Raw genomic sequence first — 15,221 nt, forward strand, 5'->3', positions numbered from 1 at the left:
CATGATCTAGACATTGTTGCAGCTGGGGCACTCAGGGCAGGTGTACACGTCGATTACCATGCGACAGACTTTTTATGTTCCAACAGCCAGCAACAAAAAATGCCCTATGGATAGACAAGGTCCTTTGAATGTATCTCAAACTTAAATAAGACACATCAACGTGATGTGGATAGAGTATGAACGAAGACATGAGGGGGCACACGTAAAATTAACTCTAGGGGAGTAGATTTAATGCATTTTATTATTAATTTCACTTGTTCATCCCTACATCAAGTGTTGATATGTTTCAGAGTATATATTCATTTTCAGCATAGCTTGCTATAATGAGTAATTTGTCTGCCTCTTCTTACTGGTGTGTGGAGCACTAAGTTACAATTAACTGTTTGTATAACACAAATCTGTAACTGCAGTATGGTTAAATTAAAAGGTGGAGGGGCACATTATAACTTCATTATTGGAATTTGGTGGCATTTATGAATACAAATTTCGTGAAACTGCAAAATTTCTGATTTTTTTTGTCTAGTCAAACATCTGGAATGTTTTTTAGCAAACACTACTTTTTCTAGAAAATTGCAAATATGTTAGGGAAACAACTAGAAATATTTAATAATACCTAATACTTTTCAGTATTTTCCTAGCAACATATGTGTTTTAATAGTGTATTGTAAAACCTTATCTCTATTACCTTTTGTTCTGCAATTTGGGAATTGCTTTTGTGGATTTGAAAAGCTTTTTAAAATCGTTTGCACAAATTTATGGAATGCTTGTAAGAAAAGTTACACAATTTTACACATCCATAATAATGTGTTTGACATGTTAATGATATGCATCTTTTCAAGCTCAAAGGATGAAAGACCGAGTTAAGTCCACCAGTATTTGAGCCTGTAGCATGGGGGATACGAGCACCCACATATCCCTTCAGCATATACTGAACCTATTGAGCCATCTCATCCTACAATTTATTTTACTTCTTTCATTAATTTTGAAAAGGAAGAAAATGACCATTTATAGTACAGCTATAACTCATGGCACCTAATACAGTGGGTATTGCAAATTAAACATACATAAACTGTATCCGAGTCACAGAGAGGCAGCATGTAAAAACAGGTAGTGATGGCATTGTCCGGTTGTGCCACTATAATTCTGATGTCCTTTGATCCAAGGGACCCATACCTTTGCATGTTGGCGGTCACACCTTCCATATTTGTAGGCTGCGTTTTCTGCACTAGAACAGTGATCCATTTCTCTGTGCCACTTCCGTGTGGTCAGGAGGTCTGCCAGTCTTCAATGCTTAGCAATGTCTTGCTTCGCAATCAAGAACCCAATTCCAGCCAGGGTTTACGAAGTGGCAGAGTTCGCCCAGCCCTCCATTATCCCCAGAAAAGTCACTTTGGGATGTGGAACTGTGGGTGTCTGAAGTTTGGCTGTCAATGCAGCATTTACCTCGCTCTAGTATCACTTTATGACTTGACATGTTTAGATCGAACGGTAGAGGATCCCCTCGGGGGCCAGCACCTTCTACATTCAGAGTTTTGTGCCTTATCCATTTCCCAGAGGCGACTCAGGCAATGTAGATATTATGAAAATAATTAAATTGGAATTCTCATAGGTTTGAGGGGATGGCCACAATCCGAGCAGCCATCCTGGTCTCCTGCCACCCCTCTTTCTCCATCTCCCCCAACCCCTAGCATCCCAAGGTCACCCACACCCCCTGTAGTAGGTCAGGAGCTTTGAGGAGGACAGATCGGTATAATCTCAAATTACCGTTTCTGACTGGGAATTCCATGGTCACCTTCACCTCAAGTGAGCTGCATTCAGGTAACGCTCCCTGCTCATACCGGTATGTGTCTAAAGCATGGTGTAAGTAGAGGTATTTGAAGAATTGGGATCTAAGGAGTTGAAACACTTCACCTAGTTGTGAAAAAGAAAGAATGTAATCACAGTCTCATACATCTCATATATCACCCAGTAGGAAATACCAATCAAGTCCCACTGTCAGAATACTAACAACTGTGCTGTGTGTTTCAGACAATTTCCTGTTCACAAGGGTTTTCTTGCTGTACTTTTGCCAAACCACGCAATGTGTGTCAGTGCCACCCGCCAACATTAAAGGGGGAGTATGGTGACCTGAGGGAGTGAACGTGAGGGAGCCCCACCATACATTAAGCCCAGAGTTCCTGGTGTCTCAAGGGAGGCCAACTCTGGGTACCAGGCAGAGTCCTGCCTGTCCCCAAACAATCAGTCACTAATTGGTAGTGGGCTCTGTTGAGTAGAGTAACAATAAACATCGGTTATTTAGTGCCAAGATGTCCTTCTGACCCACTCACTGCAGGCAACCTAGTGGCCAGCGGTTTAGCCAGTAATTTAATCTCTATGCTGAGAAGTGAAATAGGTCGGTAGAAAGATAGTTCTTCTGTGGGTTTATTTGGTTTCAGAATAACAGAAATAAATTCACAACGAAGGTCATCCGTGAGAGAACTGGAGCTGCCCACAGCATTAAAAAGAATGTGGAGATGGGGTGTAAGCAGCGACAAAAAGCATTTAAAAACCTCAATTGGGAATCCATTATGAACGTGGGATCTTTCTGGAGGGCACTTTCACCTAGATCTCCTCCAGTGTCAGATGTGCGTCTGAAGTTCCCTGGTCTGCATCCGAAAGGGAGCATAGCAGGAGATTGTTCATGATGGGATATAGCTGTTTCAGTTATGATGGGGCTTACTCTCTATAAAGCTCACTATAGTAGCATGTAGGACATAGAAATCACAACAAATTTATTGGAAGGTTCCCCTGGTAATTTACACAGGGAGGGGAGTAAACAGTGCCAAAGGAGAGACTCTGTGGTTTGTTATTACTAAAAGGGGTCAGAAATACTGACTGAAAAAGGACGTGTGAGGGGGTGTTGGTCTTAGGGGAGTCCTAATTATCAATTGAGTTATAATGGCAAAGAAATATGGAACACTTTTCATACTGTATACCCAAATATTGTAAAATAAACAAATCCACCAAAAATGTTAGAAATATAATTAACACAATTTATTATAGTACCTCCCTTAAGGGTTGCATTCTAAATTATTAAAAAACATTAAAATAATGTTACACGTAATAAAAGATTTGTGATAAAAGACAGTCAAAAGAAAGAGACTCCAGGAAGAGTTCCTTCCAGGGTTCTCCATAGGACAATGAATCAGCCCAAGATAATCTGTGTGAACCTGACTGTAAGAGATACTTCTGGGGCATTAGCACTAACCCCTTGGGCCTCTGGCGATGCCCTGGAGGTAGACTGTGTAATAATCGTGTCTCCCAAGAGAGTGGCATCTAATCCCCAGGCGATAGGCCTCTTACATGTCCAAGAGCCAGCTCAACCAAGAAGCACAGAGAAATTATTTTGACAGGCAAGAAGAGTTTGAGGCAGGTTTCCAGAAATATTTCGGGTTGAGACCCTTCACAATCTTCTGGGAAGTCAAAGAAGTGCAGGATGTTTCTTCTGAAGCGGCCCTCCTCATCCTCAACTCAGAATGACATTTCACTTTTGAAGCATTGTAGTTATTGGACTGTTGGTGTAAGGTCATTCTACAAATTCTTGATAAATGTGAGTGAAATAGAGTGCAGAACTATGGTCACTGCGAATCATGTCATTCCTCATGGATAGAATGGTTTTATTTGACCAATCTGATGTTTATCCAGGGATGTAATAATATTTTAATGTAGGTATTGGTTTAGTATGGACCTAGCTAGGAAACCACAAAGTAAAGGCATGTTATTTTGATGGATAAATTGAGAGTGACAATATTCACTTGAATATGGTAGTAACATATATGGAGCATTCTGCAATTTATTTCTATCCTGGAATATCACACCTTGCATATAGCAGAGGGCTACCATTAGGTGCTCCAATCGCACAAGCTTGTGAGTGGTCTTCCCCAGTGTCTTGCAAGGGGGAGGTGTTATCTTACTGGGCTGAGGCAAAGGGTGCTTAAGAGTTTCCGAAAGCTTCCTCTTTGTTCTTTGACCATGTGGCAGACAACACTTCCAGAGGCTCTGGCCGTGCAGCATTGGCCTCATTGGATGTGACAACCCACTCACACCTGGAACACATGGTGGAATTTTGAGCAGAAGATAACTGGGTTACCAAAAACAAATCCACTGATTGGCTGATTTTGTTCACTTGACAGGGAATGATCTTGGCGGGGACGGGACAGGCTGAAGAGGCGACTGCAACATCACAAAATAAAATGCTGGATAGGGTGTTGACACCTTTTAAACACCGCCCCCTGTCACAGATCTGAGTTTAATCCATCATTATTTTGCTTGCCTTGTCAACCCAGTTTGGACCTAGCCATATGCAAATCAGTCTTTACCCTACTCGTCATGGTAACAGTCCAGTCCAAACTGCCAAGCAGGTCCCTTCTGGACCGGAAACAAGCATCCTGGGCAGGGCTGGACTGGCCATAACGGGCACCGGGCAATCCCCCGGTGCGTCGCATGGGGGGGCGGATTTGGGTCTAGCTGTAAAATCGTCCAAATACCAAAATCGGCTGAAAACTGGCCCCGGCAAAGGACTCGGCTGAACCTCCAACCCCCCCCCGAGTGGGGAGGGGGACCGGCCGAGCACTTTGCCAGGGCCGGTTGTGGTTCCCAGTCCGGCCCTGAACCTGTGACCGGTTTTGGGGTGATACCCCTAATCAACCAAGCTAGCACGAATCCAGTGGTGCAGCGAGCAAGAGACCCACATCTGGGCATACCCTGAGCCACTTAGGGCACACATAGCAACATCACAAAATAAAATGATGGGTTGACCTGCTGGTGTTTCTGGACCTTTCGGCCCTACCCTGGGTTGCCTGGAGTTGATTATAAATGGGGAGCGTGACAGGGACAGTACGTAATGAGGTGCTATGGTGGTGTGTTTCGTATCAAACTGTAAATTTTCTATCCCTCACTTAGTCAGAGGGGAAGTTTGTATAAATGGATAATGGATGCTGAAGACATTATTTGTCCAAGAACCCTTGGTGGGAAACGTGACTTGTTGGCACCAGGTGTCTGCCCCTGCGGGGATTTAAATAGAGATTTATTACAGGACAGAGAAATCATGGCTAATGTATTTTGGTTCATATTTCAAGAGTCACTTGCAGTGCAAACTGTGTGCTGCTGTCCTTGTTTACTTGCTTTTCATTCCAAACTATGTGTAACTGCCATTTCTGTATTGTTTTTTGCTTGATTAAACAACTGTCTTGGTAGAACCACATGCTTCATGTATGTCATCAAGAATGACTCGTCTCAGGAACAGGCATTAGAGTATAGGTGAAGATCAGACTTGCAAGATGTGAGGTTTAGTGTCCATTATAACTGAAGCACTTTAATTATTTATTCTTCACAGAAATATTTGTATCTGAAAGGCCAGTTTGGTCTACGTTGTACTTGAAGGAATCCTATTTCCAGTAGAGGCTGCTTCTGAACGGGGGTGGTGCACCGGGGAGGAGTGGGAGGGGATTGGGTGGAGGGGAGATAAACAGAAAGCAATTACCTGGCTACGGCCAGCCGCTGCCTCTCCTCTGTCCTCTTCTCTGGCAGCAAAAAGCATTTAGTCTCCCTGAACCCCCTAGCCAATTTCAACGCTGCGTGACAACAGCGCTGTGATTGGTCTGAACGCCATGGTTCAGTGCTCAGACAGGCGCTGGAAGGCTGTGCAATACAGCCTGGTGGAAACATGCTAAGTGCGCTTGACTGTTTGGCCGGCCCAAGACCGTCGGCCAAACTATCATGCACCCTTAGGAAGAGCCTACCACTCCTCCCCTAGCTCTGAACAGCCCAGCCCCGCCCCCCAACCAACTGAACCAGTATGCTTAAATTAAATTATAACGTTGCGTTATTATTTAATTTTTCCATTTTGAGCTGCTCAGTGAGCAGTGGAGGGATGCTCCACCGCCTTAGCAGCGGAGCCGCCGCTGCCTATTTCAACCAACTCCATAGCCTGTCCTACATACTGTCAAGACGCATTTGGTCTGCAAAGGTGGTGGCGCTAGAGTTTAAGTCGTGCACTTACGCTGGTGGAAGAGACCGCTTCTTGGACACTCTCAGCAATAAATTCTTTAGTGATCAGTCGAGTGGGCAGTTCATTGAAGAGGGAATTGATGAGAGCCACTTTAGCTGCATCTCGGCGCGCTTCCGCTCGGCTTGAGCAGCACTGCAAGGAAAGCACATCATAAGATCAAAACAGGTAGTCACAACGATTATTTTACAATTTAAAAAAGTTAAAACTCTGCCGTGGATACTACAGAAGATACAGTTTAACATTATCAGTGTGGAAGGTTAACCGAGACAGAACAGAGCTATAAATGTTAAACAATGTTTATGATTCTCTGGCTCCCTAGTGCAGAGGAATTTGGCAGTCAGACAACAGAGGCCTCTTGAAAACACACGTTTTGGGAGCTTCCCCCCAAACAATAATGAATCAGGCAAATTATGAAATGCCTGGCACGGTTATGCAGGCTCTGCAGCCAGGACTAAAAAGGTCTGTATAATGAATTTTGCCTTTTTCTCTTGGTGTTTTAAACAGTTAGAATTATTAGTGCGCATACGTGGTGTAGTTGTAGTGGAAAATAGCCTTGTATGTAATATAGAGCTCAATGACACAGATTTACTTAAAGGTAAGGTAGCTGCATTGCATGAAAGGGAGAGACCAGAACAGCGCCGTATCTGCTGAGATGTGGATCTGTTTTCCTCTCTCCCTGTGCTGGTGAACCTTTGGCTGCCAGGTGCCAACGTACAAGCTCTTGCATAGTGGAAGGGTTTGTGCATTCTACAAAGAATAGTTTTTGTACTTGAAGGGGACTTTAAGTACAAATACTATCTTCTAACACCTTTGCTGTTTTGTATGTGTGCTATACAATGGCGCAGGCATACGAAATAGGAAAACTGAGGAAAATCAAAACATTTCTCCTTGCGCAGCCTGCCTCAAGGAGGTGTAGGATTTTGGTGCAAATCCTCATCTATGATTGTTTGCAGAAAGGGATTTGTGTCAAAACCTATTGGTGGTTGCAATAGCAAGCCACTCATGGAATGCCCCATGACACAGAGTAATGCAAAACAGTGCATTGCGCATCTTTGCATTAATTTGGGAAACTATTCGAAGCAAATCCTGATTGGTGTTGATGGCAAATCTATCATAACACTTTACGTCAGGTTTGCATTACAGAATGTAAATGTGTGTAAATGTAAATGTAGTATACTTGTAAAGCGCACAGCTGCCCCAGCAACGGAGCGTCCCGGCGCTGTATAACGCTGTGGAACCCTTCCTGGCTCTCCCTGTGAGATGCCCCTCCTGGGCACCCCCAAGGTGAAGCCAGGCATCCCAGCGTTGTAGGGGCCGTTGTGGAGATTAAGCAAGCTATTGCCCAGAGTACAGCTTGGGACCCATGATTAGAGTAGGCGCCGAGGCGAGAGAATTATCAAGTCCGCGGACATTATGCCCAAGACCCTGCTGCGTCGGGAATTGAACCCTGGTACCGGGCCTGATCTCTGCTTCAGGGTCTGCCGCTTCTAACCAGTGAGCCACACTTCTCTATTCCAAGTAATGCAAACCTGCTGACAAGCATTAGTAAATCTGGACCAGAGCTGTAGAATACCAGAATAGTCATCACATGGTCAAATAAATCTGGTCATGCATCTTTACCCTTGAAGTGCTGGTAACATAGACAGGAGGACATGCCAAAAACCATGCCCAGACAAAGCTGCTGAGCAGAAAACTATTCAGAGGCACAACATAGGCTAATGGGCTTGACGTACGAACAACCATTCGCAATGATGTGGAATGTAGAGGACGCATCACAAATTGTCCAAAAGCATGCTCGAATACGGATTAGACAGGTGGCAATTTATAACCCCATGTGATTGGCTGCGAATGCACTGATAGAAGGTCAGCATGGGACAGTGGACCAATGTTCTTGCTTCTGAATTCCCAAAGGGAAACATTTTTTTTTTTAAGCTTATGTCCCCAGTTGGCACTCTAACTTGGGGTCACCAAAGTTTGCGATTGGCATTCAGGTCAAACAATTAACACATACCTCCCTTCTATTTGAGAATCAGAAAGCATCTCAAAAGCCGTTGTACGACACATAAAAGGGTCTATTTATGATGCAAAAACAATTGTTTTGTTCATCCGGCCCCTGGTAATTAGCAAACATACACGGCTCAGCAAAGGTTTATACTGCCTAGCAAATACACATGGCACAGTAAAGGAGTACTTTACTTTGAACATGAAAAACACACAGCTGATTTGCTATTGGGTTGCTGGTTGAGGGGAGCATGAGCTCTTTCCAAACAGCAGCCACAATCCATGTCAGGGTGAACCACAAAAGTCACTACATTTACTTGTGTTTAACCCTCTGGTAGCTTGGCACAAAAGCAGTTAAGCTTACCATGAAGGCAATGTGTAAAGTATTTATGGAGCACTCAAACAGTAATAAAGTGAAAACACAACACAAGAAAAACCCCACTCCAATTTAGAAAAAAAAGATAAAATTAGAAACATTATTATACACCAAAAAGAAAAAAAATCCAAATCAGTATAACTGGAGATATGCATTTTCAAAGAGTTAAGGGAAGTGTAGAGCCTACAAGCACAAAGTGCCACTCGCAGTTATCTGGACGTGCTAGACCAGGTGAAAGTCACAAGCTCTGGCCGACCGCAATGGAGCATGGGCCGGATACAGGGACTAGGTTAGTCCTGTTGAAAAAGTTACTTTCTCAAAGTCCAGTGTGGTAGGAGCAGGGATAACAACACGGATAGTTATGGCTGTAGCCACAAAATGCAGGCCAGACATCGCAGATGGTTGTTGCTGTAGCACGAAGATCGTGTCAGGTGTTGCAGACAGTCTTTCTGGAGATTCACGTTTGTGGTCACCTCAGGTTGTCAATGCCGTAGTACAAAGGGCAGATATCACTGTACTGTTCAGCGCTGGCGGTCACTGTAGCATGATGAGTTGGGTTCACATCGGCAGTCAGCAGGGGCAGCAAGATTTTGGTGCGAATGTGCCCGTTTATGGTTGCAAAGAGTCCAAAACCTCAGGATTTCTCCTAGGTTTCCAGGAGGAGCTCAGCTGATGCCACAACCAAGGGTACAGGACCTGTGAGGCACCTCTTGGGGATCAGGAATTCACTGCAGCAGACATTTGCAGGGCTCAGGCAGGTCCTGTGCAGCAGGTCAGCTTGACTGTTGCAGGTGGCCTCTGGAGTTTTTTTGTATTTCTGTAGCTCAAAACAGGTGGCCAGCTAACTAGCGCTTGCAGTCACTCAGGCAACGTGCTATAAAGGGGTATGAGGGTCTTATTTCTATGCTGGATACCAGCTTTAAAGTGGAAAAAACTTCTGGATTTTCCCCATTACAGAAGTTTCTGGAATCTCCTGCCTCACTGCCATGGTCCCAGTTTGTTTGCAGTCACAATAGGCTAGTTTAAAGGTATTTGTGTGTGAACTGAGGCAGTGCCTTGCAAGTGTTACAGGTGGCATCTCCGCCCCTCTCTTCAAGCCAGGATAGCCCATCATGCCAAAATCCATTTCCTATATTGTGTGGTTGCCTGGGAGGAATGCAAAAAGGCCATCTGCCAACTACACCTAGTCATGTGACCCAGGAAACCAGCTGTAGACACCAAATAGGACAAGAAAAAGTCAACTTTCCAAAATCAACATCTTCAGAATTGAAACTTAGAATCCAACTTCACCAATAAAGAAGATTTTAAAGTGCAATTTCTTAGACACACAACGTGATATTTCAACCTGACCCCAAATAAAAGTTATCACTTATTAAATGTAATACGTTATCATTTAACCCCTTCCACGCTCATGACGAGCTGGGCTCGTCATGGCGTAGCCTCCTCGCACGCTGATGACGAGCCCAGCTCGTCACGTAAAGTGCGGTTTTAAAAAACTCAGCACAGGAGCGGAATTGCGCTAGCGCGCATGCGGTTAAGGTAACCCAATGTTATCCAAGGGGAGATGGGCGCCTCAGAGTAGTGAAAAACAAATGTGAGTTTTTTTCCTACTGGTACAGATAAAACTTAAAAATACATGTCCAAAATTTTAAATATACAAAGCACCCTGCACTATGGGCTGTTTAGGACCTTCATTAGTGGTAACATATATTTTAAAAAGTGAGTTTTAGGCTTGCCAAAAGATTTTTTTTTGTTTTGTCAAGTCAAATTGGCAGTTTAAAACTGCACACCGGCTGCAATGGCAGGCCTGAGACATGTTTAAAAGGGCTACTTAAGATTGTGGTACATAAGTGCAGCAGGCTAAATTGTAGCATTTAATGTACATACCCTGAGCACATGTAGTACCACTTTATTAGGGACTTACAAGTAAATTAAAGGTGTAAGCCAATTTTACCATGTTTAGAGGAGAAAGCACAAGCATTTTAGCACCTGTTAGTTGTGGTAAAGTGTACATAGTTCGAAGCCTAACAACAATGAAGTCAGCAAAACAGCAGGGGAAAAGGCAAAAAGTCTGGGGTTTGGGGTGGCCTTGCGGAGAGGGTCCGGTCCAACACTGTTGCTTGCTTTTACATGGTCCTCAAGAAGCAATTATTGCTCTTGAAAGAATTCAAATTCAAAAACAATTGATGGACAGAATGCAGAACAATGTCATACATTCACCCCAGTACAGAGATCTGGGCCTAAATCCATCGTTTTTTTGCACTCCACACCACCCCAGTTCAGACATGGCCATATGCAAATCAGCCTTGACCCTGTGCCTCATGGGAACAATCCAGACCGAACTGCCAAGCCATGTCTTTCCTGGACCGGAATCAAGCATCCTAGGACCGGTTTCTGGCATTCCAGCCGTCTTCAGCCAGGATAGCTTGACTCCTGTGGTGTGGAGAGCATGGGACTCACGTCTGAGCATACCCATCCCACTCGGGTTGACAAATGCAAAAACAACAATTGATGGACAGAATGCAGAACAATGTCATACATTCACCCCAGTACATAGATCTGGGCCTAAATCCATCGTTTTTTTGCACTCCACACCACCCCAGTTCAGACATGGCCATATGCAAATCAGCCTTGACCCTGTGCCTCATGGGAACAATCCAGCCCGAACTGCCAAGCCATGTCTTTCCTGGACCGGAATCAAGCATCCTAGGACCGGTTTCTGGCTATCAGCCATCTTCAACCAGGATAGCTTGACTCCAGTGGGGTGGAGAGCATGAGACTCACGTCTGAGCATACCCATCCCAGGCGGGGTGAAATAATTCAAATCTTTGGCTTTTTCCAATTGTGTAGGAAAATAACCCCCATAAAAAGGTCAAACCTACTTCTTTGTTTGAATTATGTGTTTTACTGAAAATAATAGTAAGATTTTCAATTTCAAGAGGTTACATTCCAGGTAAGGATTAGATGACACCTTTCTTATCTTCTTGCGGTTTGTTAGCATTAGACTACCCCACCAAGTGTAAAAGGGCTTTCTGTACTACACAGCCACCATTAAAAGTAGCAGGGTTCACTAAAAACTTCCACTTTGTGAACAGAATTGCTCTGAACCAGACTTTAGTGCTTCATGTGCAGAAGATGATGCATGAGACCATATTCATGCACATGAGCTCTATGCTTTAGATCTTTAAACTGCACACACAATTGCCCTCTACACAACAATTGGAAATACTTCTAGACGAGACAAGTTACCAGCCTTTTCCAATAGTATTTATAGGAGCTTTCTACCTGCGAGTTCTTGTTCTCCGCCCTGTGATCAGCTTAAGACTTGTATAGAAACTAGGCCCGGGCACTAAAATAAAAGGGGCCCACATTAGTAAATTAGATAGCTAAAACGTGGCTCATGTTTATAAATTAGAGCAGTTTTGATTTTTTAAAGACACGCTGTTTAAGTGTTTTGCGAGGTATGGAAGAGTGCATGGATTTATGCTTTGCTGGAGGCAATTATTGTGGTAATATCAGAGAAATCAACAGTAATAAGCAGCCAGAAGATCATTAAAGAGGCCCACAAATAGCCCAAAAACAGCCCATACACTGACAAGACATACCAGCCCTTTGGGCACGGTCTGCTTGCACTATAGTCCAGTCTGACCCTGCCTGTGATGAGGGAAATAGCTCTCCTCTGTAGAAGAGTACAATAAAACAGGAGATATTTTGTTTTAGGTTTGGGTATATCCATGAAGAGTGGTCAGTCTGAGGCATTGTATGTAGCTTTGTGTACTTGTTTCTCCATGCAGCAAACTCCATATTTGGCAAGTGTGAAGAAATGCATACCTACGCCGGAGCCAAGCTCCAATAATTTTGAGACCCCGATTTTTAACACAGGCAGTTTGGCTTTGTTCGTCCTTGTTGATCTGGCGGCAAGAGACACCACCCTCTATTAAACTACAAATTAGGTAGAGTAAAAAACAAATAGAAACTGAGACCACTCAGTAACTAAATTCAGATCAAAATATGTTTTAAAGGTTTATTACAGAGTTCTTAATTTAAGCGAGACAAAAAAACATTTAATAAATGCCATGAAGGCCCAGACACAGAATATAAAATCAGAAAACAGAATAATCATCCCTATTTAGGCAGTTTAATCTCTCCAGATTATAAGTGTCAAACTCATAAAGAGTTCGACACTCTAAAGGAGAAAAGGAGGCCTAAAGTAAATCGGAAAGTCTTGAAAGAAAAATGAGAAGTCACCCCCAAACCTTCAAACCAGAGGTGTTTTAACACATTTTATGCATGAACAATGAGCAAAAACTGCAGATACAGCATGAAATGATCATAGCTAGCTCACATTAGAAAAATCAAAAAAATGTATAATAACTAAAACTCTTAGCACTAACCCATTTCCTAAGGTAAGAGAAATCTTCCATTTGCTTGTTTAGCAACTGCTCTTCAGGGATGTAACCTACGATGTGAAACTTTTCTCAAAGATTCACATAAAATGTTCTTCTGTAGGCCTACATTGGAACTTTCAGCGAAGTCCTTCAAAATGATAAACAGAGAACACAGAGGAAAGGTTCATTTGCAAAACACTTTCTAGGGACAGTTGCCACACACGACATAGCACTCTGTGCTCTGAGAAACTGTGGGGATAGAAGAATTGAAGCGGGTCACTGATTGGGAGGAGGAATTAAAAGGAGCAAGATGAGCAGAACATCCGAAACTGCATCCATTTTTATAAAATACAGTCTCACGTGAAAATGTGGCATAACTATACTACATTATTATTTACACTTATAAACCATATAATGATGTAGTTCGACTATAGGCATCGTCAAAATTATTAATTTACACAAATGTGTCACCAAAATTGAACATTTAATAAAAATTCCCACCTCTGATTATTTTTAAGTAATCACTAATACCCCACTAAAACAATATTAATCAAACTTTAATTAGGACACGTCTTCATCTTAGGTAGTCAAGCATTTTCCTCAATCATCTTTAATTGATTCATTCTTCCTTCCTTATTCATGAAGTTGTGTTTACAACTTTTTAGCCAAATTTTACAAATGTGAGGCTTTCTGCAGAGAAAAATGCAACATACTATCATCAATCAATGATTTCTAAACGAGATAAAGAGGATAGCTTTGCCATTTGTAAGGTTTAGTTTCCCATTCAGACCTACTTCAATCTTTATGAAGAAAGGTTCTTACATGGTGTATGAGGTGTACTTCACATGTTGATCTGTAAACAGTGGCAGCTCCTCTGTTAAGGGGGAGGAACGTCACCCCCATGCTATACGAGCAGTGCAAAAAAGAAAAAGAAAATTATAATATATTATCTTTTTATTTTTTTGTGTAGGTCTGTAGCCAGGTTGGAGCGGGGCAGGGCTGGGCACGCTACCGTAAGAGTGAAGAGTGGTTTGCACTCCCTAAGTGCACATGATTAGAGGGTCGGCCAAACAGCCATGTGCAATTAGCATGTTCTCCTCCAGGCTATGCTGCACAGCCCGGTGGAGAACATGCTCAAGCTCCCGGGCACTACCTGAGCGGCCAAACATGCTGCTCAGGCCAATCACGGCACTGCTCAGACAGCGTTGTGATTGGCTTGGAGAGTCCAGGAGCCTGGGTGCTTCCAGTGCTCCAGTGCTCCCAATCCAGAGAGATGAGGACCGAGGTGAGGCGTGTGGCACTGGCGAAGGTATGTTTATTTTTTATATATTTTTTTCTATCCATTTCCCCCCGCCTCACCACCCCCGTTCCGAGGAAGCTGTCACTGTTTGTAAATATGTTGATAACGGCTCCTTTTAATAGTCATCAGGTGAATATATACTTCAGTTCTCACGTCAATTCATTCTATTAAAGGGAAAGTTATTTATTAATCTTTTTGAAACTGTAAATACTTTAGCTGTAACAACTCTACTAGGATTTTGGCTCACTACATTTTCAACATTTGCACCATCATGCAGTTCGTGTTTTCCTTGCATAGCTCCTATTTTAATGAATGCTTTGGATTTTATTGATTGTTGTTCAATCAATCAATCAATATATTTGTAGAGCTCGTTACTCACCCGTGAGGGTCTCAAGGCACTGGGGGGATGGGGGTGCTGCTACTGCTCAAAGAGCCAGGTCTTGAGGAGTCTTCTGAAGGCGAGTAGGTCTTAGGTCTGCCGTAGGTGGGTAGGGAGGGTGTTCCAAGTCTTGGCGGCGAGGTAGGAGAAGGATCTGCCACCGGAGGTTAATCGTTGTATTTGGGGGACAGCTGCGAGGGCGAGGCTTGTGGAGAGGAGCTGGCGGGTGGGGGTGTAGAAATTGAGTCTGCTGTTCAGATAGGCTGGTCCGGTGTTGTGTAGTGCTTTGTGTGCATGGGTGAGGAGCTCGAAGGTGATCCTCTTGTGTACGGGGAGCCAGTGTACGTCACTCAGGTGGGGAGTGATGTGGTTGCGGTGGGGGATTCTGAAAACCAGTCGGGGGGAGGCATTTTGAATGCGTTGCAGTCAACGCAGGTGCTTGGCTGGGATTCCTGTGTAGAGTGCATTGCCATAGTCCAGTCTGCTGCTGACGAGGGCCTGTGTCACCGTTCTTCTCGTTTCGGTCGGGATCCACTTGTAGATCCTGCGGAGCATGCAAAGGGTGTTGTAGCAGGAGGAGGAGATGGCGCTGACCTGCTTTGACGTGGAGAGGGAGGAGTCGAGAATGATTCCAAGGTTGCGTATTCGGTTGGTGGGTGTCGGTGCTGCTCCCAGCGTGGTCGGCCACCAGGAGTCGTCCCAGGCTGAGGGGGTGGGTCCGAGGATGA

At 43.8% G+C, this 15,221-nt stretch overlaps 1 protein-coding gene across 1 annotated transcript in view; it reads right to left on the reverse strand.

Moving 5' to 3' along the window:
• LIX1 (limb and CNS expressed 1) overlaps nt 1-15,221 on the reverse strand; it is a 738,396-nt gene that overhangs the window by 308,414 nt on the left and 414,761 nt on the right. Inside the window, exon 3 of the mRNA XM_086960960.1 lies at nt 6,041-6,181. Within this exon, the coding sequence (XP_086817086.1) occupies nt 6,041-6,181 (141 nt within the window). The remainder of the gene's footprint in view (nt 1-6,040; nt 6,182-15,221) is intronic.

Source organism: Lissotriton vulgaris, chromosome 3_1 (genome assembly GCF_964263255.1).
Source record: "Lissotriton vulgaris chromosome 3_1, aLisVul1.2, whole genome shotgun sequence".
NCBI lineage: Eukaryota > Metazoa > Chordata > Amphibia > Caudata > Salamandridae > Lissotriton > Lissotriton vulgaris.